At 39.8% G+C, this 17560-nt stretch overlaps 1 protein-coding gene across 2 annotated transcripts in view; it reads right to left on the bottom strand.

Annotated features, from left to right (window-relative positions):
- WDFY2 (WD repeat and FYVE domain containing 2) overlaps positions 1 to 16899 on the bottom strand; it is a 149504-nt gene extending 132605 nt beyond the window's left edge. For both annotated transcript variants that reach the window (XM_036228526.1, XM_016143071.2), the window contains exon 1: positions 16527 to 16899. In XM_036228526.1, the coding sequence (XP_036084419.1) occupies positions 16527 to 16663 (137 nt within the window). In that variant the 5' untranslated portion in view covers positions 16664 to 16899. The remainder of the gene's footprint in view (positions 1 to 16526) is intronic.
- Positions 16900 to 17560: the final 661 nt, after the last annotated feature.

Here is a 17560-nt window from a genome sequence, read left to right on the forward strand (position 1 = left end):
TAACAATCCCTAGAAGTAAACGGTGAAAAATTATTACCTTGTCATTCAGGTAATTACTGTTAATCACAAATTAAGAGTGACAATGTTGGCAAATATCTCTTAATTTTATTATGTATATAGTTTTATTTAAGAACTGAAAATACAGCTGCATAGTGTGAGTTCTAGCATTATTACATTTGCAATTTCCGAAACAAAGTGATTCTAAATACAAGAGGTTCTTGTTACCTCTCACTAAATACTGCACTTACAGGTATGTTGTGACCTTCTTATCCCACTGATCCCACTGATATAAACAACATATATTTTATTAACAAAAGGTAAAATTACAGTTCCATTGTGAAAGGTGAATTTCCTACATTGTTGCTTTAAAATCCAGTTTCAGGATTATTCTAATAGCTACCATTTACAGAGTGCTTGTTTCCCCAATAGCTAGTTATAATAATGCCTGATCAGGGTGTATCACTGAAGGTAAATAAGCAACAGAAACAACAGCTTTACCCCTAGCCAACTCCTCCACATTTACAAAGGGTTACATAAATTCTTGGATCATTAATTTAACACACAGTTATAATGTGCCTGACACCATACTTAGGACTAGAGACACAAAGTCCACATCAAAAAACAAATCTCCTACAATTCTGAATTGGAGATGGCAACTGAATCCATGCATTTTCTAACATCTGAAAATTCTATCACACAACTCCTGTCCTTTAACTCTCACAAACATCACAGCACATTTTAAAAATGACTTTAACCTTTCCAAGAGAAGTCACACAGCTAGTAAGTGGAGGGGGGGCTGGATGTAATCCAGATAGATCTGGCTTTCTTTACCACCCAACACTGCCTTTTGCCATCTCTGCCTTGTGCTTTTTGATTTAAAATGAGAAGCAAATTGTTTCAATTTATGCTAGCATGAAAGAGAACCAACTCATGTAGTAATGAAGGAAAAAGTCACCTTGGAAGTAACACATCATGATAAACTGCTGGGAAAGCCCCCTTCTCGGGTCCCTGTAAGGCATGTGACCATTAGTTTTCAGGTCCCTGTGAGGCATGTGACCATTAGTCCCAATGAGAACATTTATAATGACTCCTGCATTTTTATTATCCTCTCTCAAAGACACCGAACACCCCCAGCATCCTCCTCAATCGCCCAGTGTGGATTTATCATCCATGAATTCAGCTATTCTAAACTTTATTAAATGTACTTCTCTATAAGGCTCTGAGTAATGAGTTCCACAAGTAAAGGCTGTATGCAAAAGCAAAATTTTTTCATTTGTACCAAAACTATTTTTTTTTCACATTCTAAATTTTCATCAGGGTGCCCTTAAACTTTAATTATATTTAGTAGAAATTCTCCTTGTTTGTACAATCTGCATCCACCATAATTCTCTATTATTGATATTAAACTGTCACCTTTCAAGGATGGATTCTTAATAACAAGAACATCTACTGAATGTTTACTATATATCAGGCTCTTTACTCCTTACTAAATCCTTATATGAATTACATCCCTTAATCGGCACAACCTCTTGAGATAAATTTTATTACTCTGCACTTTTTGCACATAAGGAAACAAAGGTCCAGGTAATAGGGTGCTAATTGCTCAATAACACAGAGCTAGCAAATGGTGTCGGTGAACCCAGGTCTGACTCCAGTGCCCATGCTCTCAATCCAATGTGCTTTCCTTATGTGGACACTGACCAACGCTAAAATCCAGAATCCATTCATCTTTAAAATCTTGGTCACCACCCTTCTCCTTGAAATCCCTGACTAACATTCCCAATGCAAGCTCCTCCAGCATTTTCTATGATCACACTGCTTACTCTCTCCCTTTTCACACCTATTTTCCCTGGAATTGCATCCATTCCCAAGGCATCAACAATCCCCATTTTTCAGTCTAGGAAACTGAGCCTTAAGCAACTTGTCTAAGGTCATACAGCTAAGAAATGGTTGAGCAGGGACTCAAATCTGACACCTACCCTTGCTGTTAAGCCCTACATAATGCTGCCTCCCCAAGGGTAACCTGCCTCAGTAGCTCTGAAACCCTTCTCTGTGTGCCCCACTGCGCAGGTCAGTTCAGGCACCACCATCGTCTGGTTTAACCTTTAACTACACCTCTCACTCCATGTCTCGCTCCTCTATCCACACCGCCAACAGAAAGTTGGAAACTTTCTAAAATCTGTACTAATAAGGTAGCTACTGGTCACATGTGGTTTCTGAGCGCCTGAAATGTAGCTAGTGCCACTAAAGGACTTTTAATTTTATTTAATTTTAATTACTTTTAATTAACTTAAATTTAAACTTAAATACACACGGCTAGTGGCTACCATATCAGCCAATACAGCTCTACATAGTCAAGTATCTCCTGTTTCCAAGCCTTGATGTCACAAGGCTCAGCCACATTCCCTCTGTCCTTGGGTTCTGGTTCTCCTGTAGGCTCACAATCAGCTCCCCTTTCCTTAGGCTTTTGGGTACATTTCTGTTTCTTAACCAGAAGTTTATGACAATCTGATTCTTAACTACTAAAAAAACCTTTCCTCGGGAGTTTCTGTTTGACAGAAGCAGGATAGGATCATAGTAATGTGTTCCTCACACATATTCAGAGAAGAATCTTTGGTAAAGAATATGAAGCAGAAATTTCTAAGGGGACAAAATTAAGAAGGCAATCTTAATATAAATGCTTTTTCTAATTGGAAACCTGTCAATAAATATTATAAACTGGCAATACATTACCTTCAAAATAAATTAACATTTGTAACACAAAGGGTGGAGTGAAGCCCATCTAAGTATGTAACTTGGCCAGACAAGTTTTAAAAACATTTCTGCATTAACTTTAAAAATTGAAAGATTTTACACAAAAATCTGGATTTCTAGTACTTCTTTAAAAATCCAGTGCTCTAGAGACACGAGGCCTGCACTCTCACAAGGCAAACAGCTGTTAGAGCTGAGAAGCAACTGTCCTCTTTCACTTGGCCAGCACTCCCTAGCTTGCTACAGTCCCCACTACTCCCTCCTGCGACTTGGACACTGACACCTGACCCAGCTGCACGTTATTTTTCTCAAAGCATGCTGCTTCCCTCATTTATGTCACATGTCTCGTGCCTATGGTCATGTGAGTCTATGCCCCCAACAGCTTTACAAAGAATTTTCATATCCATTAATTCATGTAATTCTTACCACAATGTTATGAAGAAGGTTGCATTATTCTCCCTGTTTTATAAATTAGGAAGCTGACCCTTGGAAAAAGGAAGACTAAGTGAAAGAAGCATAGTTTTAATTTAGGTCCTATAACTCCTTCTCTTATGCTGTTTCTACCATAGGACATTGCTTGACGATAGCCCAAGAACAATTCTAGGACTTAACTTTTTGGGCAAATCACTTACATTATACTATAAAGAAAACATCTTTCAATATCTTGCTCAAAATGTCACTGAGAAAATATAGCCGGGTTTGATGATTTGGCTGTTTTAAGTACAACATAAAAGCCATGAATGTCCTTAGAGAAGTGCTTGGGAAAATTTTAAAGCAGTCTGACTCAGCAGACAGGGCTTCTCCCAGCCAGAAGCCCACAGCCTCTGAGGGCCCCAGCTGCTCCAGTCCTTCCCAGGCAACCCTGAGGGCTGAGAGCATCACTAGCTATCCACACTTATAATTAAACCACCCCCGCCAAGGGAACTTATACTCCAAATACTTTGGAATAAAAACAGTAGAAAACATACTACTAGTTTAGAAAACATAGCGGTCGTGCATCTACAAATTCTTCCAGCAGTTCAGTATCTAGCATCTAAGTGAGAAAAGCAAATAAACGACTTCAGGTGATTCTAAAAGGCTGTCAAGAATGGGCAAACTTTCTGATATTTTTATTTGCCAGATTAATTGATAAACTTTAAGGTGGTCCATAGCCAAAAAACTTAAATACATTAATCATAAAAATCTCAGGCCTATATCCATGAACTTTAGAAACCACAGGTCCCAGATACAAGGATTATAGCATTCGGGCCAACCTGGGAATCTGTTCCAAGCAGTCCTGCAATAATCAATTTGACCGGGTACAAAATTCAAATGGAATCCATTTAGAGACAAAACTATTTCCAAGATTAAAGCCAACACTAGTCCAAGGAGTACAGTGTAGTTCCCCTAGCCAGAGGCCTGTGTGAGGTCATATTAGTGATTCATCAGTCTCCACAGCCCTTCCATTCAGCCTCACTGTGCTCCGCCACCTCTTTCAGCCTCTGAGGGCCCCAGCTGCTCCAGTCCTTCCCAAATTTGTTAAAGCATTGAAAATGAATAAATGAATGAATGAATGAATGCACAAATGCTCCATCCACTTTGTAGCTAGGTGATCTTGTGACAGCGTTATAACTAGATATAAAGCCAAAAACCAGAGTTTCTTCCACAGGAATGAAAGCCATATATATATACCAGAGATGGCAGAACAGAAAGAGGTTAAGGACCACTTATCTCCACATGTTTTTTTAGGTGAGAAAAATAAGCCTGTACTTGGGTAGGCCTAACTGATAAATGCCGCCACTCAGCCTACAAAGCCTTCCTCATTCACAGACCCTGTTGTCTGTCAATTAATGCATAGCCCTTCCCGATATCACTTAAAGTCATATCTACAATTTTGTAATACCAATACTTAGAGCAGGTAAGGAAAGGCATCACGAGGGTGTAAAAGGGATGTCTACCCTCTTTCCACTTAATTGGTATTGTCATTTGTTGACTAGTTAGCTAAAATGCTAGCTTGTTCTCTGAAAAACCAAGTTTAGCCTGTTATGATTTCCATAGAGGCTACATACTGGTCCTTCTACACCTTCCTAAACAGAGCCTGAGAGAGGTGGCGGAGCACAGTAAGGCTGAATGGAAGGGCTGTGGAGACTGATGACCCAGGGGACACACAAATCCCCACTCTGCCTCATCCTAGCTGCATCAGATCCCTAGTGTTCAAATGAGAGTAAAATACTAGCTTCATCAATCATTTTGAGGATTAAATTTTTTAAAAAGTACATACAGGGCTTAACACAGTGTCTGGCGCATGGTATATACTCAGTAAATGTTAGCTATTATTAATTACTATTTACATCTTTAAGGTTTTTCAGCCTCCTCTGTGAAATAGGATACATATTATGTCCATATGTGCCTAACAGTCTAGTTTTCTGTCATTTTTTGAATTTGTTTGTTAAATGTATAATGAAATTTTTTTTTTTCATCAGGAAAAAAATCTCTTATTTCACCATGTGTTTGATTTGGAGTTTAGAAAATACAGTTATCATACGAACTCTACTCACTAGTGCAGAAATTTGTCATATAATGATGGTTTTGCTCAGCAAAGATTCATAGTGAAATACCTACCTATTCCTCACTTTATATTTACTACAGAAAAATAGCAGTCAATACGTCGAATCAGCAAATGAAGAGAAAATGGTTATCTGAACATGTAAAGTACTATATGAGCAGATTTCAAGGAAAAGAGGGCAATAAAAGTCATGAGAAAAGCAAAAGTCAGTGTTGGTTATTACTGCGACTAGAGCAATAATCACCAACACACCATGCTACCATGGCACGGGCTCATCTCATGCCCACGCCACCCCAGCGGTGGGCATGGGCTGGATTGTTGACCTTCATCTCTTTTCTGAGACTTGCTCCCTGCACATCCACAAGCTTAACAGTTATTGTCATATTACTGCATGACCCCACTTCTGGCCATAATCCCAGAGTGGACTGTGGACCTTGGCTGGACACATATGACCCTTCCCAAGGAATTCTGAAACTGGGACTTGGGACCCTGACATCAACCTCTCCCTGTCTATCTAAATTGTAACAGGTAAAATTAAGAAGCTGCTGACAGCCATGTTCTGCCACATGGACTAAGTAAGAAACACAGGAAGCCAGTGTGAGCAAGAGAGATGAACAAAGTAGAGAAACCCCTGAGCAGCAGGGAAAGGGGACTTCCTGGTTCTCTATATGCTTCAGTCTTTACTTCTATTCCTAAGGCCCAAACGCATGCCTTTCTTGGATTCTGCAAGATACCTGAGCCTCCTGTTAGGACATGCCAGAGCTGGTTTCTGTTCACAGTACCAAAGAAACTTAAGTGACTCCACCACAACTAGTTAAGAGTGACCCCCTCCCTCATTGTGACCTACACACAACACAAAACTCTACTGCTCCAATTTTGCCTATTATGTTCCAAGTCTTGAGCTGGGGACCTTGAGAAACACAGTGATGAGGAGACCACAGCATAAGATAAACAAAAACTTTCAATGCATGTGAGGAAGTATTTTAATAAATATATGAAGAGCGGGCTGGGGTAATGCAGCTATCAGGAAATCAGAAGAGGCCACATGCAAGCTCTGCTAATCCCTAGAGCAGTTTTATAAGTGAAAAGTTTACAGCTGCTAAAGCAGAAATGCCCACAGAGACCCATATTAGGACACCCCTCAGAACATGTGCAAATCCTATCAGTTTTCCTTTCACAAAATCTTAAAACTCACAAGTAGGAGGGTGCTTAACTTTTCTCAGTATAGCCTTCTGATTTTTACATAGGCATATACTATCACCTTAAAAATAAGTGTGATTATTTTTTTAAATGTAACTGTCAGTATCTAACTATTTTTACCTGCTATTTTGCATTCAAATATTCAGAACTTCAACTATGCTGTGGATTAATTAGTCCCCATGAGAAACAGACTACCAAATAACCTTTGTTTAACCTTAAAATTTTTGTACTATGATTACTTGTCAAATTATGGCACTCTCCTAGCTAAATCACATTTCAAATCACTAAATGTTTTAGCATTTTGCTTCACCCTCTTGGCAAAGCCATCCAGTATTTGCCACCAGCTTTAACCTCACTTTTCCACATATGTAGACATAGACTTTTATGTGAAGTCCAGGTTTTTAAACCTTGGCTACTAATTCGAACTTCTAAAAACAGTGTGTAAGGACAAAAATCTGTCTGAAGGGGACTTCAGCCCACTGGTGCCAGTTTATAACACCAGGCTTCCAGCTGAGAACAGCTCAGAATTTCAGCCCTACATTAATGTATTCCCCATGGAAGACACAGAATGTATAGCCCTGCCCTCCAGGAGACCAGTGGGGACAACAGACCACCACTGCAGGATGAGATGGCAAATAAAGAGAGAGAAAAGCTTGCAAAGGAGAACACAGCACCCACCAGCCACACACCTCTCCTGGCCATTGGCACCAACAGGGTAAGTTTAGGAAGTGGCAATAAAAAGGTGACAGAGTAACCCTATATACCTAGCGAAGAAATAAAGGGACTCAGAACCAGATGAATGCAAACAAAAATTCAAAAGCCCCACCTTTGCATATCCAAGGTAGATTCTTGAAATAGTCAAGCCTTAATGGAATCATAGCAACAGAAAATGCTTACCTACTCAGAGGCTGGTGGTATCATAAACAACAACAAAAAAAAACTGAAGCACTGAACATCTGTGCTCCAAGTACAATGCCAGGTGCCGCAGGAATATCAATTCATGTAAATATCTCAACAACTCTAGGAGGAATCATTATTCCCAATTTATAAATGCAACGATGGAGACTCTGAAATCCTGAAGTCTGTGAAAGAGCCAATCATTCGGAGCCAGATGATTCCTCTCCTACTAACTCACTGACTTGGCCAGAGATTTTGGGCTATTACTGTAGATACGTAACGGCAAGAAGTCAAGAACAACTCTTTAGCTACAATAATTAAAAGGGTAGAACTGGTATTAAAAGAAGCAGAGGTTATCAAAGCACAACAGAAGTCATAGCAGGCCCTGTTGATTATGAGATTTTAATTTTGTGATAAAAGTAGTTTCATAAATAAATACAAAAAAAAAGCATAAAGACCATTCAATAAATGATGCTGAAATAATCCAACGGCAAATTTTAGAAAACATTACATTCCTCAATTTAAATCACCCAATGAAATGCAATCAAAATAAATCAAGTTTTTTCACCAAATCACATAACTAGGATGAAAGAAAAATAAATATTCAATAAACTTCTGGATAAAGAATTACTTTCAAAAATGAAAAATGATGGAAGAAATTTCAATTATAAAAATGGATAGAGTTAAATTAAAAAGTGTTTTCTATGAAAAAAATAAAAAGGCAAATAGAGTATAAGACTTATATATTGATATATAACAGACATAGCACTAATATCCTTACTATTATCTATAGGATATATGTAGAAGAAACTGTTTAGAAGAACCAGGATACAAACAAATAGAAAAATATTCACTAGTCAACCAAAATGTACAAATTAAATGATTATCACTATCAAGTAAATTATGAAGAATTTTAAAATAATAATATCCATGGCTGGTCAGATGTAGGAAAACCAATGTTCTCATGTCACTGGATGTTAGAGGTGGCATAAACCTTTTAAAGAGCAATACGGCAATCTTCTAATTTTTCTTAAAGAAATAATCTAAAAACCTGGGAGGAAAATACCTATATGCACAACAATGGTCATCATAACATTTATAAAACTGAAAATAATGTAAATAGCCAAAAATAAGTGATGTATAAATTACGACCTGCCCACTAGACTATCAGTACTTTGAGACCAGGACGTCTTGCTCGGGATGGGAGATCCAGGGCCAAGTTCATATAGTACAAGCATTAAATAAATATGAGTGAATACTGAAAGAAAGAAAAAACATACAGCCACTTAAAATGATAGTTACAGACTAGGTAGTTGATGGCACAATTTTAAGTGGGGGCAAGAATATAAATGTGTAGGATTTTAGTCATAATTTGGAAAGCCGTGTTAGAAAAATCACTAGGAGGAAGTATGTAAAATACTAACAACAGTTGTTGTGTTAATAGGTTTATAAGCAATTATTCTTTATTATGGTTATGTTATCTTTATTTAAAATGTAAACATACCTCATAAGGATTACTATTATGATTACTTAAAATATAAATTAATCCTTAGAAATTGAAAAGATAAAAATCTAATAACTAATGGAAAATGTGTAAAATCCCTAAAAAAGCTCCATATGTAGATAAATCTGCCCAATTAAAAAGAAAAGCATAGTCATACAGACAGATTCCACTGACATTCATAATTTAGATGAGACGTATCATTTCTGAATCCTAATTCAGTAATAAATGAACACATCACAGGAAGACAAAACACCTGCTCAGTTTGCTGTACTTTGTATTTTTTTCCTGAACTCTCTCTAGCTGTGGGCTGAAAGGGCTTATAACTGTTATTTTCTGATTTGGGGGCTATTGGTGAGATAAAGTCAACTTTATGATCCCAGTGGGAATTCCGAAAGGCAAGGCAGGCAGGGGTGAGGCAGCCTGGGGTGGGCTGACAGTCCCTGAGTTGCACTGTATTTCCACCATCTAGCTGAGTGATCCCCACCTTTCTGGCACTAGGGACCAGTGCTCCTACGAAAATCTAATGCCTGTTGGATGATCTGAGATGCAGCTGAGGCTGTGACGCTAGCTATGAGAAGCAAATGCAAATACAGATGAAGCTTGGCTTGCTTGCTTGCCTATCTTTCACCTCCTTCTGTGTGGCCTGGTTCCTACACTGACCAGTACCGGTCCACAGCTCAAGGGGTTGGGAACCCCTGATCTAGAACACCAAAACTACACATAGAGAGAAAGAGAGTACAAAACTTCAAGTTTTTCTAAGGTACTGTATTTCAAATTACTGCTCTCAACCCATTACGGGTCAACTGAATGAATCGCAGCCAGGATTTCGTAAAGGCTACAATAGAACAGAAAATAGCAGTATGCATATGCCACTAAACAGATACCATTTCTCAAAACTTTTGTTTCAGTTATACATGTGTGTAAGTATCAAAGTACTATAAGTATCAAAGTACGTGAGTTTTGGGTATCAATGCTAAATATATTTCTTACTATGATTTGTGGTCAAAAAAGTTTCAAAAGAATTATTTTAGACAACCCAGGCCCTGACTTCGGTCGGGCCTGCGAACCATCCAGAGCTAAACGGCTCAATATTTGTATCTAAAGGATTCATCTAGAAGTAGGAATGTAGTGAGTCCAGTTCAACTAGGTATCAGGCACCAATACAAAACAAACATCTCTTTAATATTTTATCCAGGAATAAATAACCACTGCCATCCCAAGGCTCAGGAAAACATCATTTTACAGTTGCCTCACAAAGTGTGTGCCACTTTTTCCCCTCTGCACACTTTTCTGCACTTGAGATTTTAGGATGATGTGGTTGCAGAGACTTTATACTTATCTAGTAACTATGTGGGCACAACACTGTGCCAGAGTCGCAAATAGGAAATCCTATGCCACCCTTTGCCAGGGAGAGAAACTGAGGCTTAGGATGACAAAATGCCCTTGGAAATGCCGAAGGCCAAAGCACGAAACAGTTATATCAGACTTCCAGCCCCAGCTCTTTCCCAAGAATCCTTAAATTAAAGGCACACAGCGCAAAGCAGCACACCCGCCAAGAGACAAGTAGAAGACTTTTCATTTTTGATCTTGTTAGCTTCTTATACCTCTGTATTAATTTCTACTAATGACTGAAGCATTTTGATGAGGAGCTCCCTCTACCCCTTAAATAAAATAGTTAACAAGACTGCTTGCCGAAGTTGCACAAGGAAAGTTATTTTTTCTACATTAGAGAATTTCTAGGCTAACTGTGGCATTCTCCTTGAGAGACCTATTCATGTAAAAATGAACTAGCATTACCTCTTTTTTGAAGTCCTTCTAGTCTGATACTGTGGCTGAGAAGAAAAGCTTGCCTTGGTGGCCATTTTATTTTCAGGTAAGTATATACTGTATAGAATTTAGTTTAGTATTATAGATATCAATAGATCGCTACTTGAAATAGTCTTAAATCACAATTTACCTATTGATTTCTAAATGCCACTAAGTGTTTGAATTTTTTATGACATCACGATGGTTCTCAACAACAAATAGAACATGTCTCTTTCCCAAAGCAGTTCAAAGTAAAAACAGAGCCAGGGAAAGATGCTAAGCAAACACAAAAGCAGCATTTGTTTTTAAAGTCTTGATTTTGTTTGCTTGGAAAAAATCAGCTCTCTGAAGTCTCTTCCGGCTACTAACATCTTATGATTTTTACCTTTTTTTTTCAAAGTAAGTTTAGTAATCTTGGAGGTATAAGATATTTGATCAGGATTTCACAATCTGTGACTCATTCATTCCAAAAGTATCAGAATTGTCACCCAAATATTTTCCATTGTCTTGTAATATCCAGATGAATGTATCCTATCCTTTTGAGGTCCTGGCTAGAATCTGTTTTTACTATATAAGTTAAGTAGGGAATTCAAAACCATCAGGAATTTTAAGGTCACTAGAAGCTAAGCCTCCTTAAATAAGCAAGTTTTGCCCATAGCGACCTTTTCTTTAAAAGTGAATCTGTAGTCTGACCTTTAGAGACACAGAAGCAGCCTGTTTGCAGACACATTTGCTGGCATAAACACTGCCTCATGTTCTGAATCCAGCATAAAAGTCTAATTTTCAACAATCATATGGGGTAAATTCCCATTCTGGAACCTTGAAATCAGCAATTATGGCTGCCAAATGATAACTCTCAAGTGCATGGTTAAAAGTTTATTAATTTTATGACATTTAAATAGTCTTGATGCACTCAAAAATTAGTTTAGATGGGTTACAATTTTGTCAACTTTAGAGACCTCAAACCACCACTCTAAGAGGGCCCTCGCCTGTCAGAATTATGCTTGCACTGTGTGAAAAACTTTAATTTGAGTTAAATTACTTTTGATGTGCTATAAAATACATGATACATAAAACTCCACCAGAAGCTCAACTGAATTGAGCTAAGGTATTAGTGAAACTAATGGTTTCAATTACAGAACTGCATAGTGCAATTTCACAATGAAAAGAATCAATGGTAAAAGAACCAATAGTATATGGATTTACAAAATGAAATGAAATTTTAAGATATCTTTTGAAGAAATAGTCAAGTAATCATAGCCACTTATAATCACAGTAGCTCAGAACCTGTAAAAAAGGATCTTAGATTATTTAAAAATCCAAGGCTTTTCTAGTCCCAGCCCCTTCCCATCCTGATCCCCTTCTGTAATGGTACCCTGGACTAAAGCAAAATGCTAAACTCCTCTCAGGTTCAACTTAAGTATCTTTGCTCTTGAGAACTCACAACCTCCTCAGGACCATTTCATTCCACACACTATTGATCAGGCAGTGTTTAATTTTATTCAATGATGATATTGCCTATCTTCACTGTGCAAAGCATTAGGGATCAGGTCACTTTATACGAGATAAATATCTGACTCCCTTTCAGAAATTGCAGGGGTTCTGTCTCCATTCAGAGCTTACTGAGAACACAGCTATGTTGTATAAATATGATCCAAATTAAGTCAGAATATAAAGCAGCAGTTCCCCAGGATCCCCTCATTCATAGCTTCCTTCCCCACGTCCCATCACCGCATCCTCAGGGCTTTCTATCCAGAAAAGAATTCCAAATTCTTGCATCCAGAGCTTTTGCGAATTTTCATTATAACAGTTACTCCCCTGGAGACACTGATTTTTCAGGTTGTTGTAAGTGTGACACTGAGAGCTGGGTTCTGAATTCAAGAAGGCTGGCTCCTGAGTTTATACTCTTAAGCAGTCCATTCTAGTGCCTCTCAACAAATGGGAGTCTTCTCTTCCTCCTCTACCTAGAATATCCTTTCCTTTACCCTAGCTTTTTCACATGAACTCCTATTCATCCTGAAAGATCCATCTGGAGCAGCTCCTTTTCTCTAACCACCACAAGCAGAGGAGATTCCTAGGCAATCCCAGAGGACATTGCACCTGTCTTCATTCAGCACATCTCCTCACATTGAGATTAAAATCCTCTTTAACCCATTGCATGGGTATAGACTCCTGGTAAAGGAAAATTTTCTATGACTGTCTAATATTAACTGCCTAAAGTTACTGAAACTCTCTGTATGAATGGTAAGATCGTTGGCTTGTGTTAAGATACACCTATAAAGAATTTACAAAGATAAAGGTCTGAGTGGGGCTGGGTCCTACCTTGAGAGAAGTCTCTCTCTTGGCCTTCAACACTTGGAGAAGCTGCCACTCACTGCACAAGGGAGCCCCTGGGAAGCTGCAGATGACACATCAGTCTTAACTAAAATAGAGCCAAGATGTCTGGGAGGAAGCTCCTAAGCGAGGAATGTTAACAAGACATTCACTCAGAAAAGACAATCCAGAAAGAAGCTCGGAAACAAGGAACCCAAACTACCAAAGTTGGGCCTGTTCTATGAAGACAGAATTCAGCTACAACCAAAGCAAAGATACTCACGCAAGGCCAGGGAGTTCTGAAACAAGTTCTGTTTTATGGTAGAAACAGAAATCTATAATTGTTAAGTTAGATTGTTTTTATATTTATTACAGTCTCTTATATTTCCTCCCTTGATATTCAGTAAAGTTCTAGGCTGTCTTCATTGTGCCCAATAAGATGAACTGAAGGTGAGGGTTTTTATCCACTCTTGGGACTGCAGATTAGATTATCACTACAAAACCCAGGGTGAAAATAGTACTCCAATTAAAAAAAAAAAAAAAAAAAAAAAAAAACTCCTCCAAAGGAAGGTAAAAAGCAGAAGACAACAAAGACTGTGGAATCCAGCCACTCTTTCCCATCTGAAAAGCCTCTTTTCAATAATAAATCTTAGCAGTGGTGGTTTTACTACCTTTGAAAATTTTCTTAAAGGACCTTGTCATTTTCACCAATGTAGTGTGCACATGCTTAAATCACAGTAGAAACTCAAATGTTTGTTGATAGAATGAATGAAATAATGCATAAACTTTCAAAGTTTTAAGGCACCTTAAAGCCCACCCAGTCCACAAGTATACATTTGTCCATGCTGAGCTTTATAGGCTGGCATAAAATTCATTCAACAAATATTAAATGAATGTATACAAATAGTTAAGATGCTGTGCTTTCAGGAACAACAAAAATAGATCAGTTACCGATACAATGTATGTTTACTGAGAGCCCACTGTATGCCAAGCACTATGCTAGGCCACAAAGATACTATAATGAATAAGACATACATAGCACCTTAGGTAACTCATGGAGAAGATAAATGGACAAATATGAATAATACTGTTTAAAACAGAAAATGTTAATGTTTTCAAAGGTATGGATAAAGGATATTAGGAATCAAAGGTCAAAAAAGGAAACCAAGGTTTCAAAAGAACTTATGGGGCACTGTCATTCAAGATTGGGACATTATCTGTGGTTTAACCTTAATGTTCAGGAATGAAGACTTACTAGTTTCTAGCTGAAGCAGTCAATAGAAACGGCTTTGTAGGTTTAGACAGAAATCAATATTCTATTTTCATATCTTTAGTGACAGTGACTTTGGGTTTTGAAAAGCAAGAATACAGATCAATACTCTTTTAATGAAAACCATAACCAAAACTGAACTCTAAATAACAGTTATTTTCACACGAGTACAGAAACGCAGACTTGTAGATTTGAGTAATAATAAAATATACATAAAGAATAATCCTGAAATTATGGGTGGGCCTTATTTATTTAACAGTAACTCTGTAATAAAATAAATTCTGTTAGTTACATTGTAAAGTAGGAAAATGAAAATTAAGCTAATCTATACCTAAACATTACTCTTTTGTCTATAATCAAATTAAATTTATCTTTCAGTTTTTTTCTTCTATGGTACTTTAGTTTCTCCAAATACTTTGAAACACACACCACTAAAGCTGTTTCCTTCAAGATAAACACATTAATACAGGAATGAAAAGACTTCGTACCAAGGTGGGCTCCATCACCAGCTACATGACTTTGGGCAGGTAAATTCTCTGGCCTAAATTTTCTCAACTGTGAAATTAAGCAGTTAGGGCAAATAACCTCTAGATACCTCTGTACTCTTTAACAAAAAAAAAAAAAAAAACTGAAAACTTAACTCTACTCCCAAACCATCAACCAAATCAGAAAGTTTCAAAACTCTTATTAAAGAACATAGGTTTAACTACCTTTATCTTTTTACTTGGTTCAATGAACTTATGAATTTCCTACAGCAGTTAGGTTGAGTGGTTTCATCTCTAGCGGTTACAGACTGGGAAAAATGACATCTATCAATATATTCCTTTAAAACAATTATATGACAAAAGACTTTCTAGGTCTTGAAGCAATCTTTAATAGAATTTTGCCTCTGTCGAAAAATTAAACACTCATAAGACTTCTTTGTGAATTTCAAAAGGTTTTTCCCATCCACATATCCCATTTCAGCCACAAATTTCTTCTGTTTACTGCACACTGCTTGCCACTGGTGTATGTTTACAATGTTTTCCATTGGATTTGCATAGGAAATGAATCCGTTTGGCCATCTGTATGGAGTATGATGTAGACAAGCACATGTCATTAATATACTCATCCTAGCTATACTAAAAAACCTATGGTATGAATAGACCTACCAGACAAATTTTTTGAGGCCATATTATATGCAAAATGCTGAAATGACTATAAAGAGAGCAATAAACACTTTGTTGCTTAACCTCTGCCTGCAATTTAAGGAGTCATAGAGAAAAAATACTCTGTACCTCAGCATAACATGAACTTACATTAATAAAACCTAACTACTGTTTTAAAGTTAAAGCCCCTTGTCATATACCTCTCTACAGTGTTAAATTTTTTAGAATATTAGTTGATATTATCCAAAGAACAATTCCAGAAAATATACTATATTCAAATAGCATTCCTATGAAAATTAGCTTCCTCAGCCTAATTTCTGCATATTAAAGACTATTAAAGCAAAAACGCTTGTCTGGAAAAAAAAAGAAAGAGTAAAGGAAGAACTGGATCCACTTCTGCAAATTAAGCAAAAAGAAAGGAAGCAAGCAAAGGGAAGGAACTCAAGAGCTATTTGCAGTGGTCCCTTGTAATTTCTAGGCGCTTCTCTCCGAGCTTAAAGAGATAAGAAAAAGGAGGAAAAGGAGAGATGGCACCTCTCGTTGGGCAGAAACCTTAAGTTGCTCTTTTCACAACTTGCAATATTCATTGAATTCCCTGTAAGATGTCCAGGAGATCTGGATTTGGTGGGAACGTCTGGGAGAAGAGTGGCATTTGTTTTCAGCTTGGAGCCCTAAGAACTGTACCAGAGTACTCCAAAACCCTGTTAATTTCTCCAGCGGCTCGGAGCATCCTGCCCACGCACACACCTGCAGGGCCAGGCGTCTCCTCCCTCTCCCCCTCCTGCCCTCAGGACAGGACCAAGGTCCAGCGACCGTCATACTATCAGTCCACCGACCACCCCGGCGCCAGCAGGCTTCACCCGGCCCCGCGCGAGCCCAGAGCGCACGCCGCTGTGCGAGCTCGGCTTCTCGGAGCCACACAGCGGCGACGGCGCGCAGCTGGACACCCGCACAACCAGGATGCGTATTATAATAAAAATTTAAAGGACATGTCTACACTTGCGCCGACGTGGAGATACAGCAACCGACGCGAGTTCGTGGATCTCCGGCCCGTCCCGCCCCTCTTCGCGGCCGAGGGGCAGACGTCCGTACCTGTCCTCCGAGACGCTGATGACGCCCTCCTCCTTGGGAACGATCACAGCCATATTCACCACCTCCTGGGACCCCTCGACCCGCTGCAGCAGGATCGGCTTGCGGGTTAGAGGCTTGGGCTGAATCTCCGCCGCCATCAGAGGGGGCGCGCCGGGGGCGCCGCTGCAAACCGCGCAGTGGGGCCGGGCTGAGGAGACCGCTCGGGGACAGGCAAAAGCCGAGACGAGGACTCTGGTTGGCCCGAGCGAGACGCCAGGGACCCGCGATCATAGCCTGGCCTCCGCCCCCGGGAACGACTTCGCGCTCCCGATTTCGGGTACCGAAACCGCCACCACCGGCGCTGCAACCCGTCGCCACCACCAGCGGGAGGAGGGGGCGGAGACGCGGGGGGCGGGGCCGACAGGGGGCGGGGCCTGCCACAGTGGGTGGCCGCTGGTCGGCGCGAGGGCGGCTGCACTTCCGGGAAGGCGGTGTAGGAGCGGGGGAACTCTAAAAGGAGGCGGGGCGCTGGCGGCCCAATACGCGTGCGCCTGCCCTCTTGCCCACTTCCGCCCCGCCCCTCTCCAACTCCCAAACCCTTGCAGCGCCTCCTTAGGACGCATGCGCCTTCCATTCTTTGAGGGCTTTACCCTTGCTGCCTTCCACACACAATGTTACGTCCCCTCCCTCTTTAATCTCCCGTGAACGCGCGTGCCCACACCCCTGGGAACGCGCTTGCCGGAGGCCCTGCCCCCTCCAAAATCTTTAAAAAGAGGGCGGAGAGTGGGGCGGGGAAAAGCACGCAAGGGTGAAGCCGGAAGGAGAAAAACCCAGCTGGAAGGAAAGGAGCCGAACTAGTTAGGCCGTCACTGAGCATGCGCACAGGTTACCTGTCCGGAGTGGCCGTAACAATGAAACAGGGCGGGAGGCGGCTTACCTTTCCCAACATGCACCAGGCCCAGGTCGCGGAGTGAAACTCCATGGGCTCCTGGGAGTTGAAGTTTCTCTGAGTCTTCTCACCCTTGTCCTGGAATGACCTACTGCCCACATCTTCT

This window comes from Rousettus aegyptiacus, unplaced genomic scaffold, assembly GCF_014176215.1.
Source record: "Rousettus aegyptiacus isolate mRouAeg1 unplaced genomic scaffold, mRouAeg1.p scaffold_m13_p_11, whole genome shotgun sequence".
Taxonomy (NCBI): domain Eukaryota; kingdom Metazoa; phylum Chordata; class Mammalia; order Chiroptera; family Pteropodidae; genus Rousettus; species Rousettus aegyptiacus.